The 13,616-nt window shown below is 38.0% G+C and overlaps 1 protein-coding gene across 1 annotated transcript; it reads left to right on the top strand.

Moving 5' to 3' along the window:
* The first annotated feature begins 372 nt into the window (after window positions 1-372).
* On the top strand, window positions 373-13,147 carry stx12l (syntaxin 12, like). Its single transcript, XM_084725997.1, has 10 exons — window positions 373-507; window positions 3,660-3,866; window positions 3,998-4,067; window positions 4,157-4,256; window positions 8,482-8,619; window positions 8,747-8,790; window positions 11,435-11,540; window positions 11,623-11,695; window positions 11,782-11,864; window positions 12,899-13,147. Exons 2-10 carry the CDS (start codon window positions 3,767-3,769, stop codon window positions 12,989-12,991), a joined length of 807 nt encoding a protein of 268 aa, XP_084582123.1. The 5' UTR covers window positions 373-507; window positions 3,660-3,766; the 3' UTR covers window positions 12,992-13,147.
* The last annotated feature ends 469 nt before the right edge of the window (window positions 13,148-13,616 follow it).

Here is a 13,616-nt window from a genome sequence, read left to right as displayed (position 1 = left end):
GCATCACAATGAGTATTTTTGATGGACAGTAGATTCTTGTTGATGTCTCCAAATCACAGTGGCGAGTTTCAGGATTATCTGTGTTTTAAATGACAAAATTTATGATTTATTATAAGATTTCCTATGCGGCATTCAGGGAGTGTTTGTGTCATCCAGTTTCACAGAAATTGTCCTCACCCGGGCTATACTCAAGCAATATATTTGTTATGAGGTTCTCACAAAACGTTACACTCCAAAGTTGACTAATATGTTAACAGAAAGCTGATATAAATCATTTCTAACAGTAATTATAACATGATGGTTAAAAGTAAGCTATAAAATCACTTAAAAGAAGCTGTGTTGCCGTATTTCCTACTGGAGTGGAACGCAGCATCAAACCCACGTCGGATTAGTGGTTTGAACGTGCGACGTCACAGACGGGCTGGGTTTGTTAATTCTGACACAGAAATAACATTTATCTGAAGCATTTGGAGCAACAAGCGCAGTGGACGTCAGCTTCTTTACAAAGTAAGAGATTCATTGCGAACATTTATAACATTTGTATGAACCGACATGTTGAACCTGTCGTAGAAAACACGAGAACGAATATCTGCGCTGAAACTGATGTACGAGACACGCTGCGACCTGTTATTACCGCTGAATAACGCGTTATCCTCTGACTGGTGTAAAATGTCATGGTATAGTATCTTTCTATAATTAAATATGGTTTTAATCTTTTGGCAGGCTACAGACTGACTGTGTATCGCGCAGGTTTATTTTCCTTCCAGAATTGTCCGTCAGAAGATTAACCCGCGTGATGTGTGTTTGTCTCGCGCTGGCCTCTAACGTTGTGTCTCTGTGTTGAGTGTCAGCTGCCTGTAACGGGGACTTTAGGATACTGAAGATAACACAGTGAATTCTGTACAAATATACGCATATGTGTCCAGATAAATATATGTCCAGATAAACCAATACAGTGAAGAAAGACAGCAGGACAGTGTCACATTATGCTGCTGCTGCTGTTGTTGTTGTTGTGGGTCTGTACTCAACAATACAATGACTGCACATTGTTCAGGTGTTTTGAGAACACATTTTGAGCCCAGAGAGATCGTGAGGATTTGTGAAAAAAATTTAAAAAAATAAATAAACGTGTCTCTACATTGTCATCAGATTTTGAGAAAATTCTGATTTTGAATCGGTAGTGCCTAAAAGATTTTAAAAAAGTAAATAGTAAATAGGCATGGGCAGTATGAAGGTATGACGGTGCAGGGTATTAAGAAATCGTTGTGAAAAATCATGAATAAAATTATCTGAAACGTAGAAGTTGCTGTTTATTATTGATGGCAAATATAAATCTAAAATAATTAATTGTTTTATTTAATTTATTACAATTCGGTACTGAGACAAGAAAAGGATTTTTTTTTTATTATTTTATTTTAATATTGTCCTTGTTAACAGGGTTTCTGCTCGTTGTTTGTTTTGATGGTGTATGTTTGTGTCGATGGTTAATGATGTGTTATAGTGTTTGTATTGTTAACATGGAATTAAATGTAGATAGAAAAGATGGGCTTGTCATATTTGCTCTATAGCCTAGGTCTTCTTGCTAAATATAACCATAAATGGAATCATGAAAATATTGTCACATATAACTTTATTTTGACATGACTTCTTCCAACTATGAAAGCCGCATTACACATCTGTAAATGATCTCATGTCAGCCAAAGGATGAGTTTGTATTGTGCTGTCATCACGTCCTCTAGCAAGAATCTGTGGAATAAGGGTGCTTATTTCCTCTGTAATTGCATATTAGACACAAATCATTGTAAGCTAGACAATGTCATATATGCTACGATGACTTCCATCACCAGCTTTTAATGTTTTGTTTGTTTGTTTTTTGACAGTAATACTGTCACATACAGTACACCCAGGTGAAATGTCAGGAAGTTATAAAAAAATAGATACCACCCAAGCCTAGTAAATAGATAAATACATTTACTCAAGTACAGTACTCAATGTCAATTTTGAGATTTTTTGTACTTTGTTTGAGTATATGTACACATGTATGTGTGTATGTACATTAGGAATGTTAACAATTAATTGATGATGTATTAATGGGTTGTTAAGAATTTATCAATCAAATAAAATTGAATCAGTCTACTATCAAATAAAGATCTATAGCAGACACTACTTTTATAAGAAGGTCTCCCCATCTGTTATATTATCTTCAAGTATATGTGTCGGCCTTTACATCTTAATATGTTTCATAGGCTGTGTAACACTGTCAGACAATATGCAACATGCTGCTGTGGAAATAATGCTTTGATTGGTAGGGGTGTCCTGATCCGATATTGATATCAGATATTGGTCTGATATCAGCCAATCTAAAATCTCTGATATAAGCGCTCTAATAAGCAGTCCATTTTCCGCTCCAGCACTTCTATCCATAGGTGACTCTGGTTGCTGACTATTGTTCTCTGTTTGAGTAACATCATTTAATCAAGCCTTTTCTAACACTACAAAATAAGTAATAAAAGTATGTATGATTCGTGCTGATATCGTATCGGATCAATATCGGTATCGTATCGGAAGTGAAAAAGTTGTATCGGGACATCCCTATTAATTGGGGGGGGAAACATTTGGTATTGTTTGGTATAAGCAAATTTATTTATTTATTTTTAAATAATGATTAATCAATTAATTGATTGTTATGTGTTTGACAGCTATAGCGATATTGCTGAATCATATATCTCAATGGAATCTTTCATTTCAGTCAATATCAATAATTACAATTACTCATAATTTTCAACAACCTCTTTTTAATAAAGACAAGGAGAAAAAAGTTGAATTTTACCACCTTATTTTGAATTAAACCACTTAATTTATCAAGGCACACTAGCATGTTTTTATTTTAATTTTAATGTGAACACAACAATGAAAACAGAAATAAATTAACACAAATAAATAAGGATAAATGGGTGATCTTACCTATTAAATACCAGTTAGCTGACCTGTCTTTTCTTAAAAACTACACAATGTTTCTGTTGTGTCACATGTTGATGGTGCAGCTTAACAACACACCTGTTGAATGATTGGCTGTTTGTGTGTTACTCGGACGCTCCATTATGCAGGCAGTCAGCAGGCAGTCAGGCCACCATTTTAGTTACAGAGGCAGCAGTGAAGTCCCGCCTCTTCACCTGCACGATACGCACCCAGGAGCGAGAAGCAGCACCTGCTCTTCTACTGTCAGGAACACCGCAGACTCGATTTCCTGACAGGCAGAAGTTTGTGTCCTTGCATCATACATAATGATTCAGCATGGTCACCAGAAGTGAAATGCACTGTAAAACCAGCGAAAAAACACCAACCAACGACCTACTCCTGCTTGTAGGTCAGAGGCAGACTCAGGCACAGCAAGTACCTCTTCTTACGTCATATGACCTGACATTGAAAAAAAAGGGTTTTTTAACAGCCTTGCTCTAACAAACCAAATTTTCCAATAATTTTTTGTCTTTTTGTCCAAACAGTCTTAAATGAAGTTTTAAAAATGTCATTTTACACAAGATTATACATAAATCTCATTAGGACATTTAACCTGCAAGTTACACTTCAAGTACAGACAGAGGCTAAAATTAGCACCAGCAAAACAGTTCAGAAACAATAAATCTCTTTCTCTCTTACAGAATTGACTGTGACTAAAACTGCTCTTTTCTCCTCGTTCCAGTTGTGTTCAGGTTGTGCTTGGAGTGTGTTCCTCAGCAGTGTGACAGGCTGGTGACCCACAGCTACCATGTCTTACATGAGAGCAGACAGCAGCAGCTCCCAGCCATGGGACTTCAGCAGCCTCATCCAGACATGCAGCTCCAACATCCAGAAGATCAGCCAAAACTGTGAGTGCCTACTCTGTCCAACACTCTTTCAATCACACACGACCTCTTCAAGACTAGATCAGCAGCAAACACACTTGAATAAATCTCCCACAGAGCTGCATGTTTACTGAAGTGGTTCTTTTTTTCTGCAGCTGGTCAGATCAAAAACCTCCTCTACCAACTGGAGACAAGACAGGAGACCCCCGAGCTTCAGGAGAAACTGTAAGTATTACTATCCCAGGTCATCACATATTATATTATCTGATCAAGCTTTTGAGTGAGCTCTTCTTCATGTTTGTGTTCCCCTGCAGCCAACAGCTCCAACACTACACCAACCAGCTGGCTAAAGAAACCAACAGACACCTGAAGGAGCTGGGCTCACTGCCTCCACCACTGTCTCCATCAGAACAGGTCAGCCTATAGATACTTTTAGCACTAAATTTAAATCACCACATACTGTAGACATATGCTATCATGTGTGAACATCAGTTGCTAACGTGATACAACATGTTTGAACTTAAGCGTACCTGGTGCAACAGGTTGCTGTTAAAAAATATATAGCTGTCATCCAGCATGATAAGATTATTCCATGGTTAGATCAGTGTTTTGGAGGCAACGTGTCATTAAAAACTTGTCAAAACCTCAGGATAGGAGAGAGGAAGACAGAAAGATGGTCATCGCAGCCAATCGTTGGGAATTGTTGAATCACACTGGCATGTTTTTGGCTCCAGTGATTTTAGGTCTCTGTGGTAACAAGCTCTGGAAAATACACAGAGACAGAGTACAGCAGACGTGCAACAGAATTTGAGGCACAGCCCTCAAGTCTGCAGGGCCCCAGCAGAGGGCGCTCATGCTGCACATAACACATGAACAATAAGTTAAAAGTTAAAGTTAAAAAAATGTGTCCTGCATATGAGCACCAGCAATTTACTCTGGTGATGTTGTTTGTAGCCAGAGTCTGAGCAGTAGTGACTGGGGATGGAGTCGCAGTATCGATGTCCTGTCTTGACAGCTCAATAATGGTCAAGCCGTCAAACACTCTTTCTATAGCATCCAATAACAAATTAAACCCAAAGTGATGAGAACAGTTAACACCTGAGCAAACGTCAGTGTGATAGGAACTACTTAAAATGACAGGAACGATGTAAGAGGACAATTTATTTGATGTACTGTTTTTTAGTTTGGCCCATGTCCTGTCCTATCATGGAGGGGCGGGATTTATAACCTGTACTGCAGCCAGCTGACGGGGCACGATTTGATTTGATTTGGCGTTGCTCGTGGGGAGCTGTCATGTTGGCCATCTTGATATATGTCAGTGACATAACACACCAGACCCAGAGGGAAAACATAATAATAGTTCATAATAACTGGCATCCTGCCTCCCGGTTTGGGAACCACTGAATTATAAACAATATTACCAAAGATTTTAATTGTAAATAACATAGCATTAAAAGGGGATTTGCTACACATGCACACTGACTCAATGCTATTTTACAATAGCTCTGTAGCCGCATGGGATGTGTGTATGACTACATTCCTGCAAGCAAAAGAATACAGTTATATAGTTGGGGCTGAGACCAAACCAGAAAAAAACAGTACTAAAGTATATGGACACCATATACCTGTCCTTATACTTTCATCGTATAGTGTCATATAGTGTAACATGTCACTGTCAGTGTAGTCAAAATAACATATTTAACAACTCATATATAAAGAGTTTTTTCCATGATAATATGTGAAATATCAAAATTAAAGAATAAATGCCACATTGGGCATTTAATCATAAAAAATGCAAACAAAATAAAAAGTCATCATGAGAACTTAAAACTTTGAATACTGAGCAATGGGAAGAAATTAGCCTCAAGACACAAACACTCAGTTCTTTTAATTAATGAAAAGATGACAGAATAATCATGTTAAACATGAGTCATGGTAAGAATGTGGGGATAGTCATGTTTCAGTCATGTGAAGTGGGAGGGAGGCAGACTTCTTCCATGCCTAGAAATCAATCTCTGTCTTCGAAGCGCCACACTACTGTGTGATGTGATTCCAAAAAGTCCAAACAGTCAACATAACATCATATAAAGTCAGGATTTGCAATCAAGCGGCTTGTGAATTTGAACATTTTCTTTCAGTGACTGGTAGAAGTTGACATTTTGAAAAGGTCATTTCTTACCCAGTTTTTAAGGTCAGATGTGCCTGTCACTGGTTCTTTCCAGCAGTCATATTTGTTTTCACAGTCAGTGGCAGTTGACTTAGTTAGTATGAGGACATGTTTATTAAAACACATAATTAAAGGCCCAGCAGATTGCGTACATAGTTCAAAACTAAAATAGGGCAGATCAGACACTTGAGGCCCTCAATAATCCATGCTCCAAAAGCAAATGTGAACATCAATTGCCAATAAAAATTCCTTTTACATAAATAGTATCTAAAGGATCTAAGAGCAGACCAAGGCAGCGTGTAAGCCTGACGAAGGAGATCTCATGATCCACATTTCTCTACAGTCAGCTGCATTAGAATGCCACATTAGTCCAGTAACAGTTCATGACACGAGCGTTCAAAATCTGTGACAAACTAACTTGTTTGTACATCTGAACAATGAGATGAAACAAGTGTGCTGCTAACGTTTAAACTCAACCAGCAATTATAAGCAGTGTACAAATATTTAAACACAGCTTTATAACACACTGAAATGTAGGACATGTTTAAGTGTTTATTCATGTACTGTATTAGTCAGAAATGATAACTTCTCATGTGAAGACATTTAATCTTATTGCAGCGGTTTTACTGTATTGTCATCAATTATGTGTTTATACAGCAGCCTCTGTGTGTGGCTGTCCACTGGAGGAGTTATAGTTGTTGACAATACATCAGTGAACACTTACATCTGCTTAGAGCTGCATTATAATCCATTATAAACCAGGTTCTTATTCATTTTACAACTTAACGTGTGAATAAGTGCAGCTGGTGACTTCAGTGGATCAATGTTCCTTTTCCAAAATTTCAGTCTAATATTTTAAATCTTGTTTTAAGTTCATATGCGAGGATATATCTGTCAACCAGGATTTATGTTCTATGTTTGGGATATCAGCTCATTGTTATCTTTAGTAAAAGCTGAGGGATTTATTGATAGCACTACAGCCTGTTCTGTTTGGCAGGCTGCTTTACACTGTCCATTTTATTTTTGGCTCATTTTGCTAAAAATATCCTGTGTCTCCTGCAGATCCAGTGCACCATAGCACTGTGTTTTTGACAGGTATTTCTCTCTACTGTAACTGTTAAAATATAATACCTAGAATTATTTTTAAAATAAGATTGTAACCCACTCTTAGTGAACTTAGTAATTATTAGATTTCCCCAACAATAACTGGAATCACATCAGAAACTCAAACTTTTTTTCTATTTTGGATATGGTATGGCATTTTAGATATCTTGTACCATACTTGCTAACTCTCCCCATTTTTCCAGGAGACTCCTGTTTTTCAGTCTCCCTATTTCCTCCCAGGATCACATTTCTTCTGTATTTCTCCTTCTGACACTGTGACAGTGTGTAAAAGCCCTGAACACATTCAACAACAAGGCAGACAACAATACAGCTGCAAACCCCATTCAGACTTCCTAAGAAGAATTCTTGTTACTTAATGAAAGTTTAAAAGAAAAAGGGTATGCATCCTGTAAAATCTTTTAGAGGCAGGAGCAAAAAATAAATGAATGAAAGAAAACTGATGAGTATCAGTTTGTGCCAGAGATTTACCAAAGTTCATGCTAGACAGACAATTACTCTGTATTATTTCCTGTGCATTAAAAGTCAAATTAAGAAAGTAATTTTAGTTTTAGTAATAATTAATGAAGGATTCAACATAAAAATGCTGTGACAGTGCAATGTTTATTCTTTTTAAGTTACCAGAATGCAGGCAACAATGTCTCTGAAACTCAAAATCCTCCCTATGTTTTTGGTCTCAAGTTTGGCAGGTATGGTTGTACCTGCAAACAAAAATGTAATTTCAAAAACTTTAGAGGTCACTTTAATTCTCCTTCTGCTACGTATTTTCAAGCAGATGAAATAACATCTACTGTATTTCATTGGTTCTATATTTTGGACAAGGATGGGATAAAAATGAGCTGAGCTTTGAGAGGGATTAAAGGGCTTCTCAGGCATCAGAACCATAGTTACATTTCACTCACTACACATTAAAGTAATGGTAGAATTAAGAATTCCACATCGCCATTCAGTTATGCCTGACTTTTCTCTACAGAATGTACAATAAGTCCTTGCTTGCTTTGCCTTCAAGAAAGTCAAGTTCAAGATCAAGTCTGACTTCAAAATGTGTCTTTTTGACCTCCTGGGCCCTAGAATACAACTGAATGTTACTATAGAAGGCCAAAAGCTCAAAATCACTGAAGCTTAGAATGCAAAAATGTGGTGGATCTGAAAAAGTTGGCCAGAAACTACATTACAGCCTTGTTTGCCTTCAACCAACTCACCATCAAATGCAAAAATGCCCAACTGTAAAGTTATGGAAAGATTGTGATTTATTGATTTCTTCATTAGGGTTAGGGAAAGATTTTTGACATTTGTGTGACAGAACCACATGTAAAATACATTCTGATGGTCTTTTTTTGTTTCCTCCAGAGGCAGCAAAAACTGCGCAAGGAGCGCTTGATGAACGATTTCTCCGCTGCCCTCAACAACTTCCAGGTGGTGCAGCGGAGGGCAGCTGAGAAAGAGAAGGAGTCAGTGGTCAGAGCCAGAGCTGGATCAAGAGTCATGGTAACTAGCAGGCTTTATAACAGCTAACGTCACTCTAAGACACCCAGTGATTCATTGAATGACTTCTGATACATTTAGAAACATAACTGTGAGCTGATGTTGATGACACTTTTTCCTCTGCCTACAGGGAGATGGAGGCAATGTGAACGAACAGCTGGTTACATTTGAGAAGTAAGTTTTTAAATATTTTACCTTCAGTCCTTTCTCCTCTCACCATTTTTTTCTTTATAGATTTTGGTGTGATGAAGCTACACTAAGGCCAGAATATGTTTCACCTCTGTTCTTTGAGTGACTGCACACTGTGCTGTTACTCCAGAGCTATTTAAAGGAACAATCTACGGCTTGTTGCAGAAGTATTGCCTGAACACCAGCCAATGTGTGATAAGAAATGTTTGAGGTGGTTTGGAAACCACTACATGTATGCACAAAATATTCCAGTTTTTGCCCTTATTCGGAAAAAAACAATATTCCTAATTAGTAGTTTACATGGCTAATGAAAATGAATATTCCACTATTATTCCTGTTTACATGCAGCCTTGCATAGTCTGATAATGACATACGTCTTACAGTATATCCAAAATGCTGCTGATATCCAAGTGTAACATAATGTTTGAAAGTAGGTGTGTTTCAACTTCTGACCTGAATGTGGACTTTTCCTCTGTGCTGCATCTGTACCTCAGCCATAAAAACTTGAGTATTTTTCACCCTGGACACTATTTTCTCATGTTTTTATGTATAAGTGACTAATGGGAACAACAATTTTTGAAATTGGTACCGTTTTGATGGAGAGTGATGCCGTCAGCCGCAAAATGGTCTGCAATTTGAGGGCAATTTCGCCGCGTCAAAGTCCGCCGACTAAAAGTGTTTTTTTTTTTGCCAATGACAGGCTTAGCTTGTTATTATGGAAAGGATCCCTGTAGAGAGAGAGCTTTTTGTTAAAGAGTAAGATCATTTTGTTTAACCAGAAACAGACCATTTATCACTCTGATCAAAACCACCAGACTCCATTTACAGACACAGTCACATTCAGACACAAACACACTTCATTCAGAAACAAAATTAAACTCACCAAAAACATTATCTCATTCATTCCACTTGGCCAAAAATGACCAACTCTGGTTGTTTGGTTGAATTTCTCCCTGCTGCTTCTCTGATGTCTCACCTCCGCCTCACTCCGCTCCTGATAGTTTCACATCTAACTCGGTGAATTAGCTAAGCATATACTGTTTCAATTTCAACTGAACCTGAGAACTGTGAAAAGACGAGCCAAGACGGCTGTGATGAGGTTTTTTGTTGTTGTTTTTGTTGTTGTGTAATGGAAAAAGGGAGTTTACTTTCTTAACACGTTATCATTTTCAGGCCATAATGTTTCACAGCAGAGAAAACTAATCATTTCTTTCATGATTTTGAGACCTAGTTTTATGTACTTAGCATTTTTTTATCACTTAAATTTGTCTGGGTGATTAATAACATGTTTTTGAGGTGTGAAGAATGATCTGTGAGGTAAAACTAGTGTTTCTCTAAATGGAGTCTGGTGACTTTGGTGAGAGCAATAGAACAGTTTGTGGTTGAACAAAAAACATCTTCTCTCTAGGGATCATAATGATGTCAGACAAACACAGATAAACAATCTGAGCCTGTCAGAAACAAAACAAAGACTTTGAGTAGACGTGTTGTGATGGTTTACAGTTGTCTCACTTCCTGTTAGTTACTTAGAGAGTTAAAAAAAAAAGAGAGAAAATAGGGTCCAGGTTGAAAAGTACTGAAGTTGAAGATGCTTTCACCAGATCTTAAAAGCTAACTACACTATGGTCACATGGCCTCACGTCACTGCTAGTAAGTACTTGTGTTCAGCGTGATAACGTTAAATGTCCACAATAACCTCTGTAGTCTCATTTAGCCACTGGTTAGCAACCTCCAAATGGCTGTACAAAATGGTAAAAAAGTCCAAATCATATTATTTGGACTGAAATTGTGGTTTATTATAATGGTGTTTTCTCACAAAGTTTTTCCTTTTTAAAATAAAAAAATAATTTTGGTTCTGGTTCTGTGATTTGCATACAGCGCTTGGCCATACTGCAGTTTAGATAATATTGCAACTAATTGTGCAGTCCTGCTGGCTAGTGTTAAATTATGTTATAATGTACATAATAATGCAGCTGAATGGCTTCTGACCCTGATCTACCTTATATATCAGTTACCTTCGGAAATCTGCAGCATAACCCAATCTAACCATCTAACCATGTACGGTATATTAGATTGTAACGTGCATCGAATAATACAATTCTACATGGCTTTTCTTTGTTTTTCATTAAGCTTGTAAATTAGCTGCCTTGCACTCTAAATTTTACCATCAGCTAATGAAAAATCCATACCAGATGAACACTAGTTAAATACAGACATCTAACCAAAAACATGGTCAAAAAATCCTTTGACTTCAAGTCAAGGGAACCAGGTTTTATGTGTTATATCACACACTGACATCTTATCAGTCAGAGAGTATATTGCTACTTTGAGATGCAGAGTCAGTCAACACATTGATCAGTCAGCTTTTTGGGCTATAAAATGTCAGAGAATGGTGAAAAATGTTAATCAGTGTTTCCCAAAGTCCAAAATGACGTCCACAAATGTCTTGTTTTGTCCACAACTCAAAATGATTCAGTTTACTGTCAGAGAGGAGTAAAGAAAGGTGAAAATATTCACATTTCAAAAGCTGAAATTATAAAATTGTAATTGATAATCAAAATAGTTGGTGATTGATCTAATAATTGAAGTCAGAAACTAAAGTTGTATGCGTGTGTGTGTGGCTGTGCAGGGAGGATGAGTGGGGTCAGAGCCAGACTCAGACTGAGGAGGCCACCATCACAGAGGAGGACCTGGAGATCATCAAGGAGAGAGAGACCAACATCAAACAGCTGGAGGTACCAGCCTGAACCACAGGACGTCCCACAGCAGCAGACATGTAGTTCTGTTCAGCAGTTAACCCTCTCCTGTCCTCCGCAGGCTGACATCATGGATGTGAACCAGATCTTCAAGGACCTGGCTGTGATGATCCACGACCAGGGAGAGATGATCGGTGAGTGAGAACACACTCAGGTCAGCATCCTGCACACAGGACATTCAGATGTGACAGTGTGTGTGTGTGTGTGTTGTGTCTAACAGACAGCATCGAGGCCAACGTGGAGAGTGCAGAGGTGCATGTAGACAGAGGGGCCGTCCAGCTGCAGAAGGCTGCCTATTATCAGGTAAGACAGAGGACCTGGACACAGTAATGGAAACACTACATTAAAAGATGTTTGCAAACTGTCAGTCATAATAAAAGATAGAATCCATCCATCCAGTGTTTTCATGGATAAGTCTGCCCATATCCAACATTCCATGAAAATACAAAACTAACAATGATCTACCAACAAGTGTGTGTGTGTGTGTGTGTGTGTGTGTGTGTGTGTGTGTGTGTGTGTGTGTGCGTGCGTGCGTGCGTGCGTGCGTGTGTGTGTGTGTGTGTGTGTCAGAGTCTGATATCTTATTTATCTGTGCACCCAGTTAGACCTGCTGTTTAAATGGCATCTGTATCTGGATTGGTTTTCTGGATGATAAATGATCTGATCACACCTGATAATTTGAGTATGTTCTTGTTGTCCTCATTGAGATCAGATCTGTCCTCTGGAGCAAAAACCTGGACATGAGTAATTAAAAGTGGTGTCAGATCAGCTCCAGACTGCCTGCAACAATCACAGAGTTTCAGAAGTTGTTGAGTGAGAGGATCAATAATAAACTTTGTATAACACTTCCTATATATCTAATACATTATTCCTTTCTGTGTATAAAATATATTGCATCAGTTCATCCTAGTGTGTTGCAGTACCCGCTCATAGATTACCCTGTGACTGTGACACACTGTGCTGCTTTCATGGCACATAATAGACATATAATCAGGTTTTTAGAGGTCTGTCTCTTTTAGCCTTCTCTCTTGTTTGCTTTCTAAATTTGAACATCCTATATTTGTTTGCTAAGCACAGTGATCTGTATCAGTGCCATGTTGTGTACAGATGGCAGCATGATGGACTATTTTTATATAGATCTCAACACAACTCAAGCCAGACTAACTACACCTGTGGTCAGACAGATCCAATCACATTCTGATCACAGCTGCGTTAATATTTTTTCTTAACTGATTCGTGTGTGTGCAGTGTTGTAGAAATTCAGTAATAAAGTTTCCAATGATGTCCTGTCAGACAGTGTGAAGCTGCTCTCACTGATGATTCTTTGTTGTGTGCAGAGGAAGTCCCGTAAGAGGATGTGCATGCTGGCCATGGTGCTGTCGCTGGTCCTCATCATCCTCATCATCATCATCTGGCAGGCCATCAAATGAGAGGAGAAGCACTGAAACCTTCAGATGACTTCCGATGTGTGTATTTGTGTGTGTGTGAGAGAGACAGAGAGAGAGAGAATTAAAGAGAGAGATGTATGTGAGCATGTCTGCATGTTAGTGTGAGAACAAATAAAGCCTACATTCCAATACAAAAAAGTCAATATTCCTCAGTTTATCCTTCATCCACCTTTGTTCAGTCACTGTGTGTGACTGTCTGTGGATGTGTTCATGTATGTTAATGAATGGGTTCCTTAAATGTAGGCTTTTTTAAAGACTAACAGCAACATGCTCAGAACAAATTTGCCAATTCTTTGTCATGATATTCAAGATTTTTATTATTATATATATTTTTTGTTTGTTTCCTCAAATAAAAAACTGACTTGTATTAATGTCTCCTAGTTTGGGGTCTTGAAGGAATAGTTTGAATTGTGGTAGTATGAGGTTCTACTCTGTGATCAGTGTGTTTCCTACAGTAGATGGTGGTCGACACGCTCCCAGTTTGGAGAAGCAGCAGGACATGACGTCCTGTCAGAAGCAAAATGTATTTTATCAATATCAGTTTAAACAAACACTATAATTAGAATATTTTCACAGCTTTACTTTGCATTTTCTGATGGGAAACTGC

This window comes from Lutjanus erythropterus, chromosome 9 (genome assembly GCF_056507025.1).
Source record: "Lutjanus erythropterus isolate fLutEry1 chromosome 9, fLutEry1.hap2, whole genome shotgun sequence".
Classification (NCBI taxonomy): Eukaryota; Metazoa; Chordata; class Actinopteri; order Lutjaniformes; family Lutjanidae; genus Lutjanus; species Lutjanus erythropterus.
The sequence above is the reverse complement of the archived record's forward strand: the minus strand, read 5'-3'. Positions and strand labels throughout refer to the sequence as shown.

Excerpts from the sequence above, each read along its gene's own strand:
- stx12l (XM_084725997.1), top strand. The coding sequence starts at position 3,767 with ATGTCTTACATGAGAGCAGACAGCAGCAGCTCCCAGCCATGGGACTTC. Across the intron at positions 8,620-8,746 it reads GAGCTGGATCAAGAGTCATG|GGAGATGGAGGCAATGTGAA; the intron begins GTAACTAGCAGG and ends CTCTGCCTACAG. Across the intron at positions 11,865-12,898 it reads AGAAGGCTGCCTATTATCAG|AGGAAGTCCCGTAAGAGGAT; the intron begins GTAAGACAGAGG and ends TGTTGTGTGCAG.